This window comes from Mercenaria mercenaria, chromosome 11 (genome assembly GCF_021730395.1).
Source record: "Mercenaria mercenaria strain notata chromosome 11, MADL_Memer_1, whole genome shotgun sequence".
NCBI lineage: Eukaryota > Metazoa > Mollusca > Bivalvia > Venerida > Veneridae > Mercenaria > Mercenaria mercenaria.
In genome coordinates, this window is record NC_069371.1 from 21,419,330 (window position 1) to 21,441,384 (window position 22,055).

General features: G+C 36.6%; 1 protein-coding gene across 3 annotated transcripts in view; it reads left to right on the plus strand.

Annotated features, from left to right (window-relative positions):
• Positions 1–22,055, plus strand: part of LOC123532112 (SWI/SNF-related matrix-associated actin-dependent regulator of chromatin subfamily D member 1-like) — a 117,917-nt gene that overhangs the window by 88,538 nt on the left and 7,324 nt on the right. For 2 of the 3 annotated variants that reach the window (XM_053518708.1, XM_053518709.1), the window contains 4 exons: positions 10,923–11,024; positions 14,178–14,339; positions 15,194–15,346; positions 16,635–16,745. In XM_053518708.1, the coding sequence (XP_053374683.1) occupies positions 10,923–11,024; positions 14,178–14,339; positions 15,194–15,346; positions 16,635–16,745 (528 nt within the window). The remainder of the gene's footprint in view (positions 1–10,922; positions 11,025–14,177; positions 14,340–15,193; positions 15,347–16,634; positions 16,746–22,055) is intronic. The other variant, XM_053518710.1, reaches the window with a different exon arrangement.

Consider the following 22,055-nt stretch of genomic DNA (forward strand, 5'->3'; position numbering starts at 1 on the left):
AGTATAAACTAGTATATCAAAGTAGGCCACTGAATGTATTTTTTTATGTACCATAGATACCCATGTATAATGCGCAGTTTTTTTACCCCCTGGGACCACCCCCGAATTGTGGGTATGTATTATACACAGGTATAGACGACTTTCCAACTTCAAAACAAGTTTGTTTATGATTTTTGCCATTTTGGTTAAGGGAAACTATTCTCTGCGCTAACTCTCTATGCTAAAATCTAAGATTGCCATTACGTTCCGTAAAAGATCGAGTGGTTTATTTTTCTTTCAGACAAAATTAATTTCATGTCAATTGAGAAGTATTTTGATGAAAGAAATATAAAAAAATCACAAAATTTTAATACTATGATACTTATTAAAGATTGAGTAGATCTATTATCCTTATCCGAGATCAAACTGAACTACAAAATTGACACGAGGTGACACACTAATTGCCGATAATTACTGGCCATTTCGTCGTAACAAAAAGATGATCACACCTTTTGTTATAGGTTTGAATTGAGAAGCTCATGTCATTTTGAAAGATACTATTCTGAAATATTGAAACAATTGCTTTCTATTTATTCAAAATATTTAATTTAAAAAAAAAAAACAACAAACATAATGATATTTCATTAGTTTTATTTTCAAGAAAACAAAAATCACTCGTACTGGAAGACTGGTGCTGCTCTCCGACATGGAGGTAAAATTTATTACCGGTGTCGATGTAACATCTACTTTTGTATTCCATCTCAAAATCAACTAAAAAATTTATTTCCCAGGATTTTGGGCTAAAATTAGGGGTGCGCATTATACATGGGTGCACATTATACATGGATATCTATGGTAAATTATATTATGTGCTGTCACAAAGAAAAAAAAACCGAAAGTTTTTCTACAGTATTTACTGGAATTACTGAAATTAGATAAAATAATTCTAATGCCGCTTTGTTGTCCAGAAATAGCCAATAACATTACTTGTTTGACCTGTAGTCACTCTTGAATGCAAACAATACTGTGTTGTGTAGGATTTAGGGTGCTAGGCCAGGCTAGGTCAGACATTAGCTCATTCATTAAGAGAAATTCCTATTTGTCCAAGTAAAAAGGTCAATAATAAGACATTTCTATATGAACTACCTAAAAGACAGCACAACCATTAATATTTCTATAAATAGAAATATTATATAAACCGAATATATAGTACATAAGTTTAAGTTAATTTTACCTATAGTTGACAGTGAAAATGTTTTAACACTAATTGCTTAAGTGCATATAAGGCAATGCCATGATGTATAAGAAAACATATAAAAATTGGTTTATTTGGCAGTTGTTGTTAACCTACTGGTTATAGTAGTGAGGTTTTAAAGTCAACAAACTGACAGGTCTCAATCTAGAGCAAGGATTTTGTCCGTTTTTTTTTTTTGGTTTGTTTTGTATTGTTTTGTGTTATACCAGATCGAGTCCTGAGTTTTAGCTCCCCAGAGCATGAAGTGCTTGGGTGAACACTCAACGTCCGTCTGTCCACACTTCTCTTCAGATGAAATCTCTTCTGAAACTACTGGTCAGAATTGCACCAATCTTAGTCTGTTGCATCCTGGCATGGTCTTTTTATTAAGTTTGTTCAAAGTTTCAGCTTGGCCTCAGGTCACAGTAAAGTAATGTTGGAGGTTAAAGGTCATGTCAAATCTTGTCAGGCCCATAACTTTGACATGCATTGAGGAATCTTGTTTATATTTGGCATGAATGTTTAACTCAATGAGACGGAGTGTCATGTGCAAACCCCAGGTTCCTATCTCAAAGGTCAAGGTCACAGTTAGGGGTCAAAGGGCAGGCTCGACATGCTGCCCGTGGGCATGTAGTTTTAGCTCACTTGAGCACAAAGTAAGCTATTGTGATTGCTCACCGTCAGGCCACACTTTCCTTTAACAACATTTTCTCCTAAACCACCATGGTCTTTAAAAATTGTTCAAAGAAGGAAAAACTGTAAAACTCTTCTTGTCTGAAACCACAAGACCTAGGCTTTTGATATTTGGTATGTAGCATTGCTTTGTGGTTCTCTACCAAGATTTTTCAAATTATTACCCAGGGGTGAAAAGAGGCCCTGCCACGGGGGTCCCTAGTTTTACATAGACATAATAGGTAAAAAACTAAAAATCTTCTTGTCTGAAATTGCAAGGCATAGGCTTTTGATATTAGGTATATTGCATTGCCTAGTGGTCCTCTACCAAGATTATTCAAATTATGCCCCCCGAGTTGAAAAGAGGCCCCACCCAGGGGGTCCCAAGTTTTACATAGACTTATATAGGAAAAACTTTAAAAATCTTCTTGTCTGAAAGTTCAAGGGTATGCCTTTGATATTTTGTATGTATCATTGCCTAGTTGATCTCTAACAAGATTATTTGAATTATGCCCTTGGGGTGAAAAGAGGCCCCGCCCCAGGTGTCACTTGATATATGAGTTATATAGGAAAAATACTTCAAAAATTATCAGATCATATTTCCTAGACTGTTTATTTATATTTACTGGATTACCCCAAGTGATAAGGTGTCACCTGACTGTGACCTTGACCCACTGACCTACTTTCTTGTTTTTTAAGATACAGCCTTGAAATTTTGATGAAGCCCCATGCGGTTCTGGGACGATCTGTGTATGAAAAGAATTGGAACCACTGCCTTACCCTTGCATGATCGTAAAAGGCGACTAATAGGGTCTTAACACTTGGTTTTGCTGTAACTCTGTGATTCCAGCAGGTATGCAAATTTTGATTCCATACCTCATGTTTTTATTTCGATGTAAATGAGATGTGAAACCAAAATTTGTAGTCCTGTTTGGAGCCATATAACGTATACTGTGTTGGTGCGCCATAAAACCCAAATAAATAAATAAATAGATTTGGATGACATGTACAGTTTTGCACACCAATCTTAAAACTGACTTTCAGTTACCATGAATATGACCTACTGACCTACTTTCTTGTTTTTAAAGCTTTAGCAAAGAAATTTGTTCAAGCAAGCAATTTAACTCAGGTGAGCGATATAGGGCCATCATGCCCTCTTGTTTAAGGTACAGCCTAGAAATTTGGACCACGTACATGTACAAATTTTGATACAGATTTCAATACTCCACTTTAATATTCTTAACCCTGACCTTCTAACCTACTTTCTTGTTTTTGAAGCTGCAGCAAAGAGATTTGGACCACCTGAATAATTTTTTAAGAGGTTTCAGTAGTTATCTTAAACACGGTGGGGAAACCACGTGACTAACTTGGGTAACGTGCATGCAAAAGTGCTAAAAATAGGCCCGCTTCAGGTATGTTTTTTCACTATAACTTTTTTGATCCGCAATTGTTTTTAACGAGATTACGTGCATAAACCCCGCAATAAAAAGCTCTTTCATCGGATATATGTAGCTTGATGAAACTCCCTCCCGTTTTTACGTAATCCTTGCCCAACCGATTCGAAAGATGCAAAATATTGTGGTAACGAACACGTCTGTTCACAAGTTACGCACCTAGCACAGATTCTGCAGAGAATTTCCGCTGGAATTTAAGTTTAAAATAAAGCTTGTCATTGTCCAAAGTCCTGTACCAAATAATTAACATGACTATTCAGGAATATTAAAGATATCGTAAGACAAAGGGTGCGGTAACGTACACGTTGCGGTTTTTCAGGAGGTGACGTACACGTCATTTTTCCCCAGAGGGTAACGTACACGTCAAAGACTATTTATCATGCATGTAGACTATCTTTGTCTTTAAATGACTGAATTGTTAACATTTTGACATTCTTAAAAAAGATGCAAATGCTGGGAATAGGCTGTTTTTCTTCCGGTATGTTAGTATATACAGAAATGCTACAGTGAAAATGTGTAGCGTCGGTCCTCATCCTAGCTTGGAAATAATTACACGTTTACAGCTCTTGTATATCTATACATAAATAGGTAAGATGATAAAATTTTGAAATTATTTTGCTCTAAATCCATCATATGCGCAACTGACCATGTATCTTTGAGTGTAAAAGTTGACAGTTGCTTACGGGTGATGGAAGCCTAGTACTTGTTCTTTCCAGTAACGATAGTTAGTTTAGTCGCCGCACCATATGATTCTGACTTTTGAAAGAGACAAACAAAAAGAAGTATTAAATACGCATATAGATATAATTGTTGCACCGAGAGTAACAGCAGTAAAACTATTATCTATTTATAGCACGGAGAATGAATATATTTGCCAGGAGTGCGAAATGTCTTTTCGGAGAAAAAGTAATTTAAAGGCGCACGAGAAGAGACATAGTGAGGCGTGAACCTACCACTGTTGTGGGAAAAACTTTTTTTGGACGACCCATTTTCTAAAAATAACAACAGAAAAAAACTTGTTACTTTTCTTTTTGACATGTTTATATTTTGTACATCATTGATTTTACTTGGATTCCATACAAGTTTCTTATACATACAGAGAGGTAATTAAAAATGGAGTCAGTAAGAGTTATGATTCCTTATCACTGCACTATCTTTCACTGACCTGTATTAATGTACAAAGTATCAAATCAACCCTTCATAGTTTTTGGCTTGGGCTTCAGTCAAGCTTCTTGCTTTTCCTTTTCATGCATAAAGGAAGGTGATTCAAAAATGGGGTCAGCTAAAGTAATGGTTCTTTGACACTGCACTTGGCTTCACTGGCCTCTATCAATGTATCAAGTATCAAGACAATCCTTTATATGGTTTTGACATTGGCCCCAGACAAGTTTTTTCCATAGATAAAGGGAGGTTATTCAAAAATAAGCTCAGTTAGAGTTATGGTTCTTTGACACTGTACTTCCTTTCATTGGACCTCTATTTATGTGCAAAGTTTCAAGTCAATCCTTTATATAATTTCGACTTGGGCTTCAGACAAGCTTTCTATATAACGATAAGGGGAGGTAATTTAAAAATGTGACCATTACACTGCGCTTCCTCTGTCAATGTGTAAAGTATCTTCAAATTCTTCAAATAGTTTTTGACTTGGGCCCTGGACAAGTCTTTTTTATAAGGATAAGGGGAGATAATTGAAAAATGGGACCACCTAGAGTTATGGTTCTTTGATACTGCACATCCTCTCACTGTGTTCGATCATTGTATGAAGTAACAAATTAGCACCTTTATTATTTCTTGAGTTATGCTCCGGACAAGAAGCGTGACGGACGCCAGCCGGTCGCCAACGGACAGAAAGACGGACGACGGAAAAGTGATCCCTATATGTCGCAGCTACTTTGTAGTAGGCGACACAAAATCTGTCTAAGTCAACTGTACTTAGTTAAAAAAAAATCAACTTTTTTGCGACATTTTCTAACTTTTTTTTGCGATCCAATATAGCTTAGTTTAGTAAAATAGTTAATTGTAATCTCGTTAATGCTTATATAAGGTATTTGATTTTGTGAATGAACAGCCTAAACATAACCGAGGCTGTTACTTTAAAGCTTTGGATGTAACTGACGTATTTATAGATCTATATTATCAGAATATGTCAGCATTTATAATTTAATCAACCATGGAATGACTATGTCCTTAGATATGCAAAATTTAGGTCAATACTGATATGTTGTTTCAGTAAGGAGGTCTAAATGAATAACTAGCTGACCAACAACAAACTGTCACTAACCCACAGAAAGAATAACATTACTCCCGCACGATTATTTACTAATAAACTTTGATAATGTGGCAGTTGAGTCCAATAAGTCAAGGGGTGTTCAAAGATAATCCGTCATAGATCTACTGAAAGCAATAATTGGATTTACCTGTATCGGAAAATAAACAGTGTCGATTGTATTGAGGTCAACTGCCACATTATCAAAGTTTATTAGTAAACGACAACGTTTTTATATTATTGGCTGATTGTTATGGTCCCATGCATGATAGAACTCAAACAGTTTGTCAATGATTCAAATAAGGTGCATGCTGTCATATTAAACAAAAAAGATTTTCTGTATTGTAACGTTTTAATAAAGAAAACTCATGGTTATCAAGCATGCTATCGTTCCAGTTATCGTTCAGAATTTATACTAATTTCAGCATCTTTTTAGCAATATAAAAAATGTTTACAGTTCAACGGGTCATCAAGAAGATTTGAACATATGGATTTGATTAAACCCTGCTGACAGACGGACATGGTTTATTCCCAGAAACCTAATTAACTTTTGATAGTTGGAGAAAAAAAAGTTGACATTTAAAATGGCAACTGCTAACAATGTCTACTTGTCAAAATAACATACACGATTAGACCATAAAATTCCAAATGCTATTCAATTTCACTGTAGCATTTCTGTATATACTAACCTACCGAAAGAAAAACAGCCTGTTCCCAGCATCTGCATCTTTTTTTTTTAACAATATCAAAATGTTTACAGTTCAGTCATTTAAAGACAAAGATGTTCTACACGCATGATAAATAGTTTTTGACGTGTACGTTACCCTCTGGGGAAAAATGACGTGTACGTTACCGCACCCTTTGTCTTACGATATCTTTAATATTCCTGAATAGTCATGTTAAATATTTGGTACAGGACTTTGGACAATGGCAAGCTTTATTTTAAACCTACATTCCAGCGAAAATTCTCTTGCAGAATCTGTGCTAGGTGCGTAACTTGTGAACAGACGTGTTCGTTACCAAAATATTTTGCATCTTTCGAATCGGTTGGGCAAGGATTACGTAAAAACGGGAGGGAGTTTCATCAAGTTACATATATCCGATGAAAGAGCTTTTTATTGCGGGGTTTATGCACGTTATCTCGTTTAAAACAATTGCGGATCAAAAAAGTTATAGTGAAAAAACATACCTGAAGCGGGCCTATTTTTAGCACTTTTGCGTGCACGTTATCCGATTTAGTCACGTGGTTTCCCCACCGTGTTAAATAATCTTTACTCACCAATGAGTGGTGGGGGCATATAGATTTGCTCTTGTCCGTGCATCGTCCGAAGTTCGTGACACGCCTAGCTCAAAACATGTTTGATATAAATTGATGAAACCTTGCATGAGTCTTTATCATGATATGAACTTGTGCACCTCCTATTTTTGTCTGGCTCCGCCCCCTATTTTTAGAGTTATGGCCCCTGAAATAGTCAAAAATACACATTTTCACCATGTGACACGCCTAGCTCAAAAAGTATTTGATATAGATTCATGAAACCTTGCATGAGTCTTAATCATGATATGAACTTGCGCACCTCCTATTTTTCATCTGGCTCAGCCCCCTATTTCTAGAGTTATGGCCCCTGAAATAATCAAAAATGTATATTTTCAACTTGTTACATGCCTAGCTCAAAAAGTATTTGATTTAAATTGATGAAAGCTTGCTTGAGTCTTTATCATGATATGAACTTACGCACCTCCTATTTTTCGTCTGGCTCGGCCCCCTATTTTTAGAGTTATGGCCCCTGTAATAGTCAAAAATGCACATTTTCACCTTGTGACACGCCTAGTTCAAAAAGTATTTGATTTAGATTCATGAAACCTTGCATGAGTCTTAATCATGATATGAACTTGCGCACCTCCTATTTTTAATCTGGGTCCGTGCCCTATTTCTAGAGTTATGGCCCCTGAAATAGTCAAAAATGCACATTTTCGCCTTGTGACACGCCTAGCTCAAAAAGTATTTGATATAAATTGATGAAACCTTGCATGCATCTTTATTCACGATGTGAACTTGCGCACCTCCTATTTTTCATCTGCCCTGAAGTAGTAAAAAAAATGTACATTTTCACCTAATTATGTGCCTCACACAAAAAGTATTTAATGTAAATTCATGAAACCTTGCTTGAGTCTTTATCATAATGTGACTTTGAACACTTTGCATTCTTCTTGAGAATTTTAGCGTTTATTACAGAGTTATGGCCCTTGAAATAGGCAAAATAGTGGATTTTTTCTTTGTGGTGCTCATAGCTCAAAAAGTATATGGTGTAGAATAATGAATCATTTTCATTGTTTTTGAGGCTATACCCCATTAAGACTGCAAACATTTGAATTATTTCCCCTTATTTGTGACAAATGTACCAGTGGGAGGCACACCCTGTGTCCTACAGACACATTCTAGTTTTTGAAGCTTTAGCAAAGAAATTTGTTCAAGCAAGCCACTAAACTCAGGTGAGCGCTTTACGGCCATCATGACCCTTTTGTTTACACTAGTGTTAATAGTTTCTAATTAAGTTACAGAAAGGTACATGTAAAGGTTATTCCTTATTTGGTGATACAGATGGTTTTCAATTGTAAATACACAAGGTTAGACATTGACTGATATTCAGGCTGACCTTGACTTTCAGAAATTGTGGCCAGGTGCACATGGGACATTACATTATGAAGTCACTCATTTGAATAGTGATACAGACTAAGTTCAGTTTGCAAAAATGTCTTTGAAGATAGGATTTGAAGCATTGAGAAGAAATTCGTTTACTGTGTCAGTATGAAAGTTCAAAAACTGTTACCTATATAAAAGAGACATTTTTGTACTTTATATGATCCCTGTCATAAAACTGTGGCTTTTATCAGTATGAGGGGTAGTCAAAAATTAGGTGGTCTTTAACAGTATTATATGATCAGTGTGCAACCAGCAAAAATTTAGAAAATGAGCCGTGCCATGGGAAAACCAAGATAGTGGGTATGCGACCAGCATGGATCCAGACCAGCCTGCGCATCCGCGCAGTCTGGTCAGACTCCATGCTGTTCGCTTTTAAAGCCTATTGGAATTGGAGAAACTGTTAGCGAACAGCATGGATCCTGACCAGACTGCGCGGATGCGCAGGCTGGTCTGGATCCATGTTGGTCGCAAAGCCACTATGTTGGTTTTCACATGACACGGCTCAAATGTGCTTAAATTAATGTAAAAAATACTTCAGGTAAACCTACAAGTAAAAAATTATGATGTAGTATTACAAATAAATATTATGAATAAAGTTTGTCCATGCATGGAGTCTAAAAGTACTTGTATGTACGTGTATATAGTCTAAATTGTGTTGGCTTGATTCTAAACAACAACAAAAAAATAACAAAAGACATTGATAAATAAATAATGAGCATGTTTCCAAACAAATAATTTTAGTAATAAGAAGCTAAACATTCTGGTAGGAAGTAATGTATAAATTTTTCAGTTATCATCAGTTTGAATTATGTTCCTCCCCCCACTCCCCCCAACCCCCACCCCAGTGGGGGAAACATACTGTTTTTGCCCTATCCGTCTGTCACATTTTTTTTGGAGTGTGGTTGGGGGGGGTGGGGGTTACTTGATCAAATGTCACAGGGGCCTGAACATGGAAAACTGCTTCTGATCAATAATTTGAGAACCACTTGACCCAGAATGTTGAAACTTCATAGGATGATTGGACATGTAGAGTAGATGAATGGTCCCCAAAGGTCAAGGTCACATGGACCAGAACATGGAAAACAGTTTCCGATCAGTAACTTGAGAACCACTTGACCAGGATGTTGAAACTTCATAGGATGATTGGACATGTAGAGTAGATGAACGGTCCCCAAAGGTCAAGGTCACAGGGACCAGAACATGGAAAACAGTTTCCGATCAGTAACTTGAGAACCACTTGACCCAGAATGTTGAAACTTCATAGGATGATTGGACATGTAGAGTAGATGAACGGTCCCCAAAGGTCAAGGTCACAGGGACCAGAACATGGAAAACAGTTTCCGATCAGTAACTTGAGAACCACTTGACCAGGATGTTGAAACTTCATAGGATAATTGGACATGTAGAGTAGATGAACAGTCCCCAAAGGTCAAGGTCACAGGGACCAGAACATGGAAAACAGTTTCCGATCAGTAACTTGAGAACCACTTGACCAAGATGTTGAAACTTCATAGGATGATTGGACATGTAGAGTAGATGAACGGTCCCCAAAGGTCAAGGTCACAGGAATCAGAACATGGAAAACAGTTTCCGATCAGTAAATTGAGAACCACTTGACCCAGAAAGTTGAAACTTCATAGGATGATTGGACATGTAGAGTAGATGAACGGTCCCCAAAGGTCAAGGTCACAGGGACCAGAACATGGAAAACAGTTTCCGATCAGTAACTTGAGAACCACTTGACCAGGATGTTGAAACTTCATAGGATGATTGGACATGTAGAGTAGATGATCGGTCACTTTATCAAAGGTCAAGGTCACAGGGACCAGGACATGGAAAACGGTTTCTGAACCTTCACACTTCATAGGATGATAGGACTTACAGAGTAGATGACCCTTAACATTTTTGGGGTCACTTAATTTAAGGTCAGGGTCACAGGGGCCTGAAAATGGAAATCACTTTTCGATCAATAACTTGAGAACCACTTGACCCAAAATGTTGAAACTTCAAAGGATTATTGGACATGCAGCGTAGATGATCCCTCTTGATTTTGATTTTCACTCTATGAAAGTTCAAGGTCACAGGGGCCTGAACATGGAAAACAATTTCCAGTTTATAGCTTGAGAACCAATAGGCCCAGAATGCTAAAACTTAGTTGGATGATTTGACATGCCAAGTAGATGATCCCCATTGCAGCCAACCATCAGTGTCTCTTTGACTTTCACTCCTGTCCCCTATTGACTTTTTGCATATTACGACTATGCATTGGGGGAGACATGCGCTTTTCTACAAAAGCATCTTTTAGTTTTTTTCTAAATTGTGTACTTGGGTTTGACATTAATTTTGTTTTATACACTTAGATTAATTTTCAGTTGTAAAATAATTTATCATTGATTACTTCCCTTTTAGACAGCTTGACTTGCTGGATACATTACATCTTCTTAGTTTCTTTGCTGTCTTTGAAATAAATGAAAAGCAAATATTGTTTTCAAAAGGAAAATCTGTAAGTCAAGCAGGGCTAACATGTTAGACAGAAAAAAGCCTGTTTATTTTGCTGTGAGAATAGTTTGTTTTTTTCTAGCATATGCAGGTAATTATTCTTTATTTTTCCAGTGGCATAGAACTCAGAACACCCAAGAGACAGATGGATTCCAAGTGAAAAGACCAGGAGACCAGAATGTACGCTGCACCGTCTTACTTATGCTGGACTACCAGGTATAATGGTTGGGTTTGTTACAAAGCTTTAGCTGTGGTATGAAAATTATTTGACAGATTGACTTAAATCAGTGTCATACTTTGTTTTAATCCTAAATACAACTCATATGTGCATATAAGGCTTGACATAAATTGTTAGATGACACTTACATGTTTTGGAATAAAGGAGGTTTAAGGTCAGCCTTAGACTACGTTGACCTTGAACGTTTTCATTGCATTCTTAAAACGTCCTGAAAAAGGTCAAAAGGTCCTTGAAAGTACTCGTTGGGCTTTGTTTAATTGTTTTAACACTTAAATGAGCAGTGTGTGTATTTATGATTTTGAGCTTACCTTAGCAAGAAGAGTTCATTGTGAGTTTATTATAGTTTTGATGTCTGATGTTTTTCGGTGGTCCACAATTTCTTTAAAGACTGTCTCTGAAACGACTATGCCAATTTTAACCAAACTGTTTGGAAAATTTTACAAAATCTTCTCTGAAACTGCTGGCTTGTTATCACAATAATTTGTCAGCAATGTGACCAGCTTCTTAATTCCCTCAAATCATTCTGTTTCATTAAAAAAAACATAATTGCCACCAGTGGGATGGGGCCTACTGCTCTCCTTAATCACTCCTTTCAGACTGCTAGCCCGATTTCAGAATAATTTGACAGCAATGTTCGTTGGATGTCTCTCTACCAAATTCCTTTAAGCAAAGTTGATTTGTTAAAAACATGGCTGCCTGGGGGATTGGCTAGTTTTCTCAATTTGAGAAAATTCTCCTGTAAAAATGCTGGCTTGATCTGAAAATAATTTCACAGCAATGTTCTTTGGATGACCCTGTTCTAAAATTTAATTTCTTCAATCATTCTGTTTTGCTAAAGAACATGGCCATTAGCGGGTGGGGCATGTTTTCCATGTGTTGCTATTTGTAAAAATTGAAAATCTTTTCTGCGGAAACTGCTGGCCAGATTTTAAAATAATTTCACAGCATTGTTTCTTGTCTGGTTAAACAGATTTTATACTGTTTATTTTACCATTTGAGCATATTGGGTCTTCCTTATATTATCTAGGTTATTAGGTCTTACTACAACCATTATAGTGAGAATGAATGAATTTTGACAAAAAGTTGACTTCAGTCAATATACCTTCAAATAAGAGGACACATTGTTCATGTTCAGCAATCGGTTCAGTTGTCTGATTCACAGTGTCTTGTTTATAGGTAGTTCTAATTCAGGTGTCTTACTTGTTTAAAGTTCGTTATCCTTTATAAATCTGTCCTACTTTGTTTACTTGTTTAAAGTACATTATTTGCTCTACTTGATTGAAATTATGTTATTTCTTCTAGCATAGATATTTACTAGTGCTGGAGGGTTTATTTACTTCATGGTAACCTTGACTAGTTTCAACATAAATAGGAAGCCATGATTAATTATAGTGAAGATTCATTGACAGGGACTAGTGCAGAAAGTTGTTCTCTTACAACTGGTACTTCATTACTGCTTCTTAATGGTGTTTTCTTCATGATTCCCCAAAAATTCAGTAAGAACCCTGTTCTTCTTTCGTATTAATTGGGAAGACCACATTCAAGTGATAAAGGCAATTTATTTATCAGACTCATTTTTTTTTTGGTGTACTTTACATGAATGCAGTGACATACTGATATTATGAAGTGTGAAAATATTTAATTAAAGACACAAATTTGTTTGACAACAGCAATTTCATGGTTATATATTATAATAAGGAAGGTCAGATTTCACATATTTGCCAATAAGTAGGTAAGACATCTTGATAACCGGGCTTTTTACCTATACTAGTCTTACACCTCCATTCATGATCAAATGCTTGCTGTAAACATTTGATTTGTCATCACATAGTACATGGACCATCTTCTCCAAATGATATGATTAGAAATAAATTTTGTTGGAAGATAACAAAGTTTCCCTGAATCTTCTGATTGTATTTCAGGAAGTTCAGTATGAAAGCTAGTTTTAGCATATATAGTAGGCATTTTCTGATTAATAATTTTCTGGCTTATTAATTTTGAATGCAGGAATTAGATTGATTCTGTCTGGCATGGACCTAAGGCATGTTCGTTCAAATGGTTCAGCTTGGTTGCGTTAAAAGACTGGCAGAGCTAGATACAGAAAAAAAACTTTAAATAGTTGCTTCTCTCGAACCATTTGATGGATGATCACTAAACTTGGTCTGTGGCATCTTTAGATAGACCTTTCTTAATATTTTTAAAATAGTAGTAAGCAAAAGGTAAAAATTGCAAGAAACGTTTTAAAAGATTTTATGAATCATGTGATAATTTTTCACCAAACTTAGTAGTCTGAAGCTTCTGTGCATAGACAGTTCTTACATTTATTCAAAAAGTTCAGCTTCACTAATATAAGGGGGGTCACTGGAGCTAAAAATAGAATATCTTTTAAAAGACCCTTTCTCATGAGAGGTTTGAACGTTGTCTGAACTTGATCATAAGCATCCTTCAAATGACCTTTGTTATGTTTGTTAACCTTTAGCATGCTAAATTTTACGAGTGGACTCGTCCAAGTTTAATTTTAGAACAGTCCATTATATTTTTAGGGATTTCAAGGTAAACGTGAATTTGAGCTGCCAACAGTATAGAGTCTGTCCAGACTGCACGGATGTGCAGCCTGGCCTGGCTCTATACTGGTGGCAAAGCCCAATATTATTCGTCCGCAGCGTGCTAAAGGTTAAAATGTTCTGCCTGATTGCACTTATGGGCCACTAGTGCTTAAAGTATTGAAAATAATAATTTTAGGAATGTCTTCTCATGAATCTCTTGTTTGGTTGTCCCCAAACTAGATCAGCAGCATCCTTGTACATACCTGTCTGAAGTTTGCTTGAAAGATTCCATTTTATTGAACTTAAGGGCTGACATAGCTAAAAATAGAATAGACCTTTAAACAATTTCTTCTCATAAAGTTTATGCTAAATGTTCACCAAAGTTAGTGAGAAGCACTATTGGACAGAACTTTCTAAAATGTGTTCAGAGGTTTTACTTAACGCATCCAAAAGCTAGAAAAAAGTTTAAAAGACATCATATCAACCACTTAATGGATGTTCATCAAATTTAGATGGAAACAGTCAAAAGTTAAAGATCAGGTGAGTGACTTCAGGCCATCTTGGCCCTCTTGCTTTTTATTGTAGCCTGCACAGTTCAAGCTTGATCCACGTTTAGCCCGGCTCCTGGGTGTCCACACCCAGACGCGACCCGTCATTATCAATGCCCTATGGCAGTACATCAAAACGCACAGACTGCAAGACCCACATGAGAGGGAATACATTAACTGTGACAGATACCTTGAGCAGGTAAACACATGTTAGTTTTGCTTACTTCTTACTTACATTTTGTGAGAAGTATAATTTGTCTTTTATTAGATAAATAAAAAATTTCATGCTTTACATTTTATTCTTGGAAAATGCTTACAAGAGTGAAAACTGCTTGTTCACAGTTAGGGGTAAATGAATTTAAAGTAACCTTTTATTAGCACAATAATAATTTTCTGGTTCCAGAGAGAATGTCTTTCTGCTTTCTGAGCAGTGTAAATAAGTGTTCAGTAAGTGGCAGGGGTGTGTCATTATGTCCAGAGGCATGTAGCAACCTTATATTAACCTTTATTGAGAAAAAAAGGGAGAGAATTGATATTAAATACTTGTAATAACCAGTCTAAAAAATGTCTTTTGTTAATGATTTAAATAGCTTGTTTTGACTCTTTACTCCTGGTACACTTAACTCAGGGCTTACAGGGATACTTCTCAAAAATTGAAGTGTTCCTCCATGGTTTTAGTGGTTAATGTTGCTGAATTGGAATCACCTGTCCTTCACGGTCATGCGTTTAAAGCCTCAATTTGACTGTTAAATTCCGTCAGCTGACTTATGGAAGGTTAGTGGTTTATCCCAGGTGCCTGTGCCTGCAGTCACGACGGAAGGCGTACCTGAAGTCTACCTCCACCATCAAAAGCTGGAAATTCAACACATCACCTATATTTTGTCAGTGCAGCATTAAACCCGACAAAACACAAAAACAAAAATTGACATATCAATAAGTTCACTAAATGATGTTTTTACAAAATGTAATATTTAATACCTATTTTCTTATTGTTGTTGTATTCAAATAAAGGTATTAATTTTGCAGAAAACATATTTTTGTCTTAATTGATAGATATTTGAGTGCAAGCGTATGAAGTTTGCGGAGATACCTGGAAAGCTTCACAATCTGTTAATGCCACCAGACCCGATAGTCATCAATCATGTGATAACAGTGGAAGGCCCGGACTCAAGGAAGACCGCGTGTTATGACATCGATGTTGAAGTGGTATAGTGTTGACTTTCTGCTTTTAAGCTGAAGCACAGAGTGCTCAAGGGTGACATATTGTGTTCACTCACTGTCCGGCATCTGTTTATAAAGATTTTCCTCAGTCATTCTAGCATCTGCTTCTTTGTAGCGGTGGAAGTTGATGAAACTATGCCTTGACTGCTTGAAAGCAGACCTAGGTGTTCCCTGTATGTCTGTATGGAAAACTTTGAAAACCTTTTCCCCTGAATTAGCAGGCCTGTTAAAATGATACTTAGCAGAAAAGTTTCTTGGATGAGTTTCTTCCAAAATTGTTCAAGCTGTTGCTAATAGTTAAAAAGACAGAGTCACCATTCCCTATTCCCTTGAAAATGCTATGAAAACCCCCTCCTTGCATATTCTCCTAAAGGGATTAGAGGGCCCTAAAAGTATAGAGATGAAGCAGATCATTTTACCTTTTGTAGAAGGGAGATAACTAGCAAATGAATTTGGATAAATATCAGCCATTAATACACCCTGCATAAATGGTAAAGAAGAAAATTGATAATGATGTTACATATTGACTAGATAATGTAGTACTCAAATTAAAAGTGAATTAAGCTTTCTAGAAAAACAGTTTGTATACAGCAAATGAAGTTCAGCATTTCCAGCATTGTTGCTGCAAAGAAAGTTTTATATGATTTAGGGTTCTCGATGGTTGAGTGGTTAAGTGGATTTTGAACCACTTGCCCCTCATTTCTTTGGGCTCAAAACCTGGCTTAGGGTGTAGAATCCTTTGATGTGACTAAGCCTTTGTGGCTTACCAAGGAAGGTGGTCCTATCTGGGTGCACGCTGGTACTGTAAATAATATCTGGAGGGATACCTGTGTCTTTGGCCACCATGAAAAACAGGAAAGAAGTCATATGACCCTTGTATTGGTGTAACATTAAACCAAACCAAAAAAATATATGATTACAATAATAAATAGGCTCCATTACTGTCATTCCAGTCCAAATTGCAGGAATCATGCAGATTTTATTCCTTTTGACTGCTCATTTCAGCTTGTATTTTTCACAATGTGTTATTTCTATGGCTCCACTACAAATGTCATTAAGAAAGTAAATTCTGAGGACTTTTTTCAAGCATGGGAGATCATCATGTATTTAATTCAGAATATTAGAAAATGTTCATGCAATAAAATTGTCAGTGAGTTTGTGTTTTAACACTGGTCCTATAATAGGTTTCGATCTTTAATATAAGCTGTTATATTTAACTTTTTAGTTAAATGGCCTGACACACGTATAATATAATTAACTTTTTCATTAACAGGATGACACGTTGAAACAACAGATGAATTCTTTCCTGTTGTCTACACAAAGCCAGAATGAGATTGCTAACTTAGATAGCAAGGTTTGTATTGGTGGAACTACCAAACGAGGGGTACGTTTATTCGTAAACGATTGGGGGTATGATGTCTGAAGGTCCGCTGTTGTCATATTTTTGCATGTTTGCTTGCTTATGAAGGTTTGTACGGGTATGTATGTTGTCTGTTAGTGGAAGTGTTGCTGTTTGAAAAGTAACTGGTATTACAGACAGGTTGTTTCTAGTGATATGTTGTGAAATTTGTCTCCACATAGAATTGGATGTGTTCACTAAGAGAAATCTTATTTTGACTACCAGTGCAGACAGAAACCTGATCCAGTTCAGGACAATTTTTTTTTTGTAATTTGATTGAAGACTGCACGTTTATAGCCAATTATTCTGTCATTCACAAAAACAAGTAAATGTTATCATTACTGTCTTGCTGCACATACTAATGCTTACTACTTTCCTGCCCGAGTACTAGAGTATTGATGTACTTTTTTTTTAACAGATTTTTTAGCTAGACTATAGGAAGTGTTATGGACAGCTATCCTTCTCTGTCCGGCATCCATCCACGTCCACCCCTCCGTTAATGTTTGATGCACTTTCTCTTTATCTCTGTAACTACTTGATGGATTTGTTTCAAACTTCAAACAGTAATTCCTCATCACCACCAACGTCATATGCCAGAGGTTCATAACTCTTGCACCAATATTGCATTTATTATTCACCCATTCACGTAGAATTTCAGGTTAAAGTTTTTGTGTACTTTTACTCTGCCTCAGTTATTACTGAATGGATTTGATTCAAAATAGAATAGTTGTTCCACATCATATGACACAAGGTCCATAACTCTGGCACCAATTTTTCATGAATTATGCCCCCTTTTAATAAGAATTTTAGGTTACTTTTGATACATTTTCATGATATATCTCTGTTATTCCAGAACGGATTTGATTCCAACTTAAAATAATTGTTCCATATCCTCACCAACATCATTTGAAACAAGGTCCATAACTCTGGCACCAATATTTTATGAATTATCCCCCTTTTTACTTAAAATTTCAGCTTAATTTTGATGTAACCAAACAGATTTGATATAGATTAAGAACATTTGTTCCACATCATCACCCACATCGTATGACTTAAGGAGCATAACTCTTGCACCAATATTTCCTGAATTATGCCCCTCCTTACTTAGAAATTCAGTTTTATTTTAATGCTTTTTCACTATATCTCTGATGTTATTTAATGTTGCTATATCATCATCCATATCATTTGACATAAGGTCCACGATACTGGCACCAATGTGTGATGAGTTATGCCCCCTTTCAAGTTGTGATGCACTTTTGCTTTATCTCAGTTGTTACTAAATAGATTTGATTCAGACTTAAAATTGTTTACACATTTTTGGCCATATGATACACTGGAGTCATTAAACACTCCAGTGAAAGCTCCAGGTTTCTCAGATGTGCCCAATTTCACTATCCAGCATGGAAATAGTCTAGTGCCCTGTCTCCTGTGACAGCTCTTGGTAACCTTGTTATCTGCTTAGTAAATGAATGATTTATTGATAGGTAGGGTTCTTTCAAAATGTATTCACAAACTGTGCATTGCATGTCTCTTTCAAAAACAAAAAAATAAGTTGATAGGTTTGCCAATTAGTTCTACAAATGGCCCTGAATTGCCAGTAATGAAACTCTGCAATTACATTTTATCCCTAAGCATTTTCATCATTTCCCAGCTGGTAGAGAAAGTAGAAGAATGCCAGAGTATGATGTAAAAATATAAGGGTTTTTCATACCTGCTTGTGTAAAGGCCCCGTGGTTGAGGTTGCTGAATCACTTGCCACTCACTCATGTAGGTTCAAGCCTCTCTTGAGGAGTTGAATTCTTCATGTGAGGAAATAATCAAGCCAGCTTACAGAAGGCCTGTGGTTCTACACAGGTGCCCGCCCATAATGAAAAAAGTCAAAGGGGCACCTGAAGTCTTCATCAACCATTGAAAACTGAATAGCTGCCATATGACCTACAATTGTGTTGGTGCCATTTAAATGTGTACTACTTTAGAAAAGGTGTTTTCATGAGGAAAGACAGAAATATCTCCCTGGCATGTGATTGGCCAACTGTTCACTTTCACTGCTAGGTAGGTAAGAATGATAAATTGCACAGAACTTGTTGACTGATATATATTGATATTGGTCCATCAGCTTGATATACTAACTAACTCATATATGAAGGGGCTAAAGTAAACAAGGGCTTCGAAATGCATTTTAGTAAAGCTTCATGGTTCGCACAGGTCCTTGAAAGTCCTTGAATTTGATCCAAAGTCCTTGATTTTTTTCTTCCAAAAAGTCCCCTGAAAAAGTACTTGAATTTTGAAAAAAAAAGGTAGAAAAGTCCTTAAATTTTGCTAAAAACGGGGGTGCAATCGTATTGTAGGGGAAAAATACAAAAAATAAATAATAAATAAGTCAAAACGAGCGAAAAAACGGTGTAAAATAAAAATACATGCACACCCACGGAGGGAACGCTAGTTGAACACCGTTTCGGTACGGAAGTTAGATACGGAATAGCGAATTTCACAACGTTAAAATATTATGCGCAAGGTCATTGTAGCGTGACTTATCAACAACAACGAGTGGCCCAAAAAATAAATGTAGTTTCGCCAATAAATGGCTTACACAGGATGGTTATTCATCGTGGTTAAAGGAGTTTAAGTCAGACAAGCATAAGTGTATGTGATAAACTCATTGATGTCGGAACTATGGGAGAAAGTGTGTTGAAATCACACGCGAAAACAAGAAATGAAGTCCCTTGAGGACAAATTGAAAACTAGTCTTGAGAGCTTGAAAGACTTATAAGAAACATGTACTATGTATGTATACAAGCAAATATAGCTCATAAAAGGTAATCCCATTGAAGATCTCATAAAGGTTAAGATATGCTATTGTAGCTTATGGAAAATAAAACTGTTCTGTAACTTTTCTTCTATCATAATGCCTTATGAAGAGCCTAAATGGTTTTGTAATTTAAGATTTAAAGCGATTAAAATAGTCCTTGAAAATCAATAAAAAGTCCTTGAAAAGTCCTTGAATTTTTTTTGCCAAGTCCTGTATGAACCATGAGCTAGATCTAGATATGTTATGACACTGTTGTTCTTGTTATCTTTATTGTCATGTTTATCCCATTCTGTCAACTCTGTTGTTGGTGAATGAAAGGTCCAGCATGTACAACATTTTGGAATAACATGGGTAGAACAAGTGATTAACATTCTGTTAATTCAAAATTCGAGTAAAGTGGGGTTTTATGCGATCTCTCTAGATTGGTTACAGTCAAACTTAGTTCACTCTTACTTGGATAATTCGAACACAGCTCTTTGCTCGAGTTCATCGTCAGGTCCTGGTAAAATCCCTGTATAATGTATATTGTTCGATGACTCAGACTACAGATAAATCTAACTCGAACAAATTTTGTCGGTCCCATTGAGTTCTGGTGAATGGAGTTACTGTAGTTTGACTCTTTAGAATAAATTCAATTTTGAAGATAGTTCAAGGTTGGTATTATATGCTATGTTAAAGGTTTATATGTTTGTGTTAGGAGCCTTTTTTATGCCCCCGAAGGGAGGCATATAGTTTTTGAACCGTCTGTCAGTCTGTCGGTCTGTCAGTCTGTCCGCAATTTTCGTGTCCGGTCCATATCTTTGTCATCGATGGATGGATTTTCAAATAACTTGGCATGAATGTGTACCACAGTTAGATGACGTGTCGCGCGCAAGACCCAGGTCCGTAGCTCAAAGGTCAAGGTCACACTTGGACATTAAAGGATAGTGCATTGATGGGCGTGTCCGGTCCATATCTTTGTCATCGATGGATGGATTTTCAAATAACTTGGCATGAATGTGTACCACAGTAAGACGATGTGTCGTGCGCAAGACCCAGGTCCGTAGCTCAAAGGTCAAGGTCACACTTAGACATTAAAGGATAGTGCATTGATGGGTGTGTCCGGTCCATATCTTTGTCATCGATGGATAGATTTTCAAATAACTTGGCGTGAATGTGTACCACAGTAAGACGACATGTCGCGCGCAAGACCCAGGTCTGTAGCTCAAAGGTCAAGGTCACACTTAGACTTTAAAGGATAGTGCATTGATGGGCGTGTCCGGTCCATATCTTTGTCAACCATGGATGGATTTTCAAATAACTTGGCATGAATATGTACCACAGTAAGACGACGTGTCGCGCGCAAGACCCAGCTCCGTAGGTCAAAGGTCCTAAACTCTAACATCAGCCATAACTACTCATTCAAAGTGCCATCGGGGGCATATGTCATCCTATGGAGACAGCTCTTGTTTCTCAGTGTTATGTTCATTTGTGTTACTTAATGTCAACAGGCAAACTAGCTCATACGATTGAAGAAGACCATGAATACTTGTTAATAAAAAGGATGCACAAAGTACTGTAAAACCTGCCTTAGTCACCAATTGTATTAAGCAGTAAAACAGTTAACTTTCCAGATAGACCTTATCTTAAGCGGGGGCCTCTGTGGCCGAGTGGTTACGGTTGCTGACTTCAAATCACTTGCCCCTCATCGATGTGGGTTCGAGCCTCACTCGGGGCGTTGAATTCTTCATGTGAGGAAGCCATCCAGCTGGCTTATGGAAGGTCGGTGGTTCTACCCAGGTGCCCACTCGTGATGAAATAATGCATGGAGAGGCACCTGGGGTCTTCCTCCACCATCAAAGCTGGAAAGTCGCCATATGACCTATAATTGTGTTGGTGCAACGTTAAACCCAACAAAATAAAAGTTGTCTTAAGGAGCCAGATAAATCTGTGTTGCTCACTTTGCTAGCTGCTTAATACAGGTTTGGCCGTTTAAATGTATGGAAATGTTTGCATTTTTTTTTCTTCAGATGATTAATATTTACAAAATTAAAGGGATGTTTGTTCCAAGTATTTCTGTGAAGTACAGTCATTAACATCTTATTTAGATTCTCGCATTGAAATCTTTTATCTGCAAGTGTTAGCAGCTTGCTAATTCATAAAATATTACAACAAAAAAATGATTATGATCATTTATTGATAACTATTCTTTTGTTCTTGGTTGCTATATGTGTATCACATTTATTTTTAGATTGTCTGATTTTTGAAAAAAAATCTACAAGGTATTGTCATCACTTGATTGTAGGCATTGGTTTAGGTCCACTTTTTCTCAAAAACTATAAGAGCTACAGCTTGGAAACTTTGCACACTTGTTTATCATCATTGGTTAACTCTGTAGACCAAGAACCATAACTCTGATATGCATTTTGTCAAAATTATGGCCCTTTTTGTACTAAGAAAATTTGAGTTTCTCGGTTAAAATTTTTAAGTCCCGTCCGCCTTTTCTC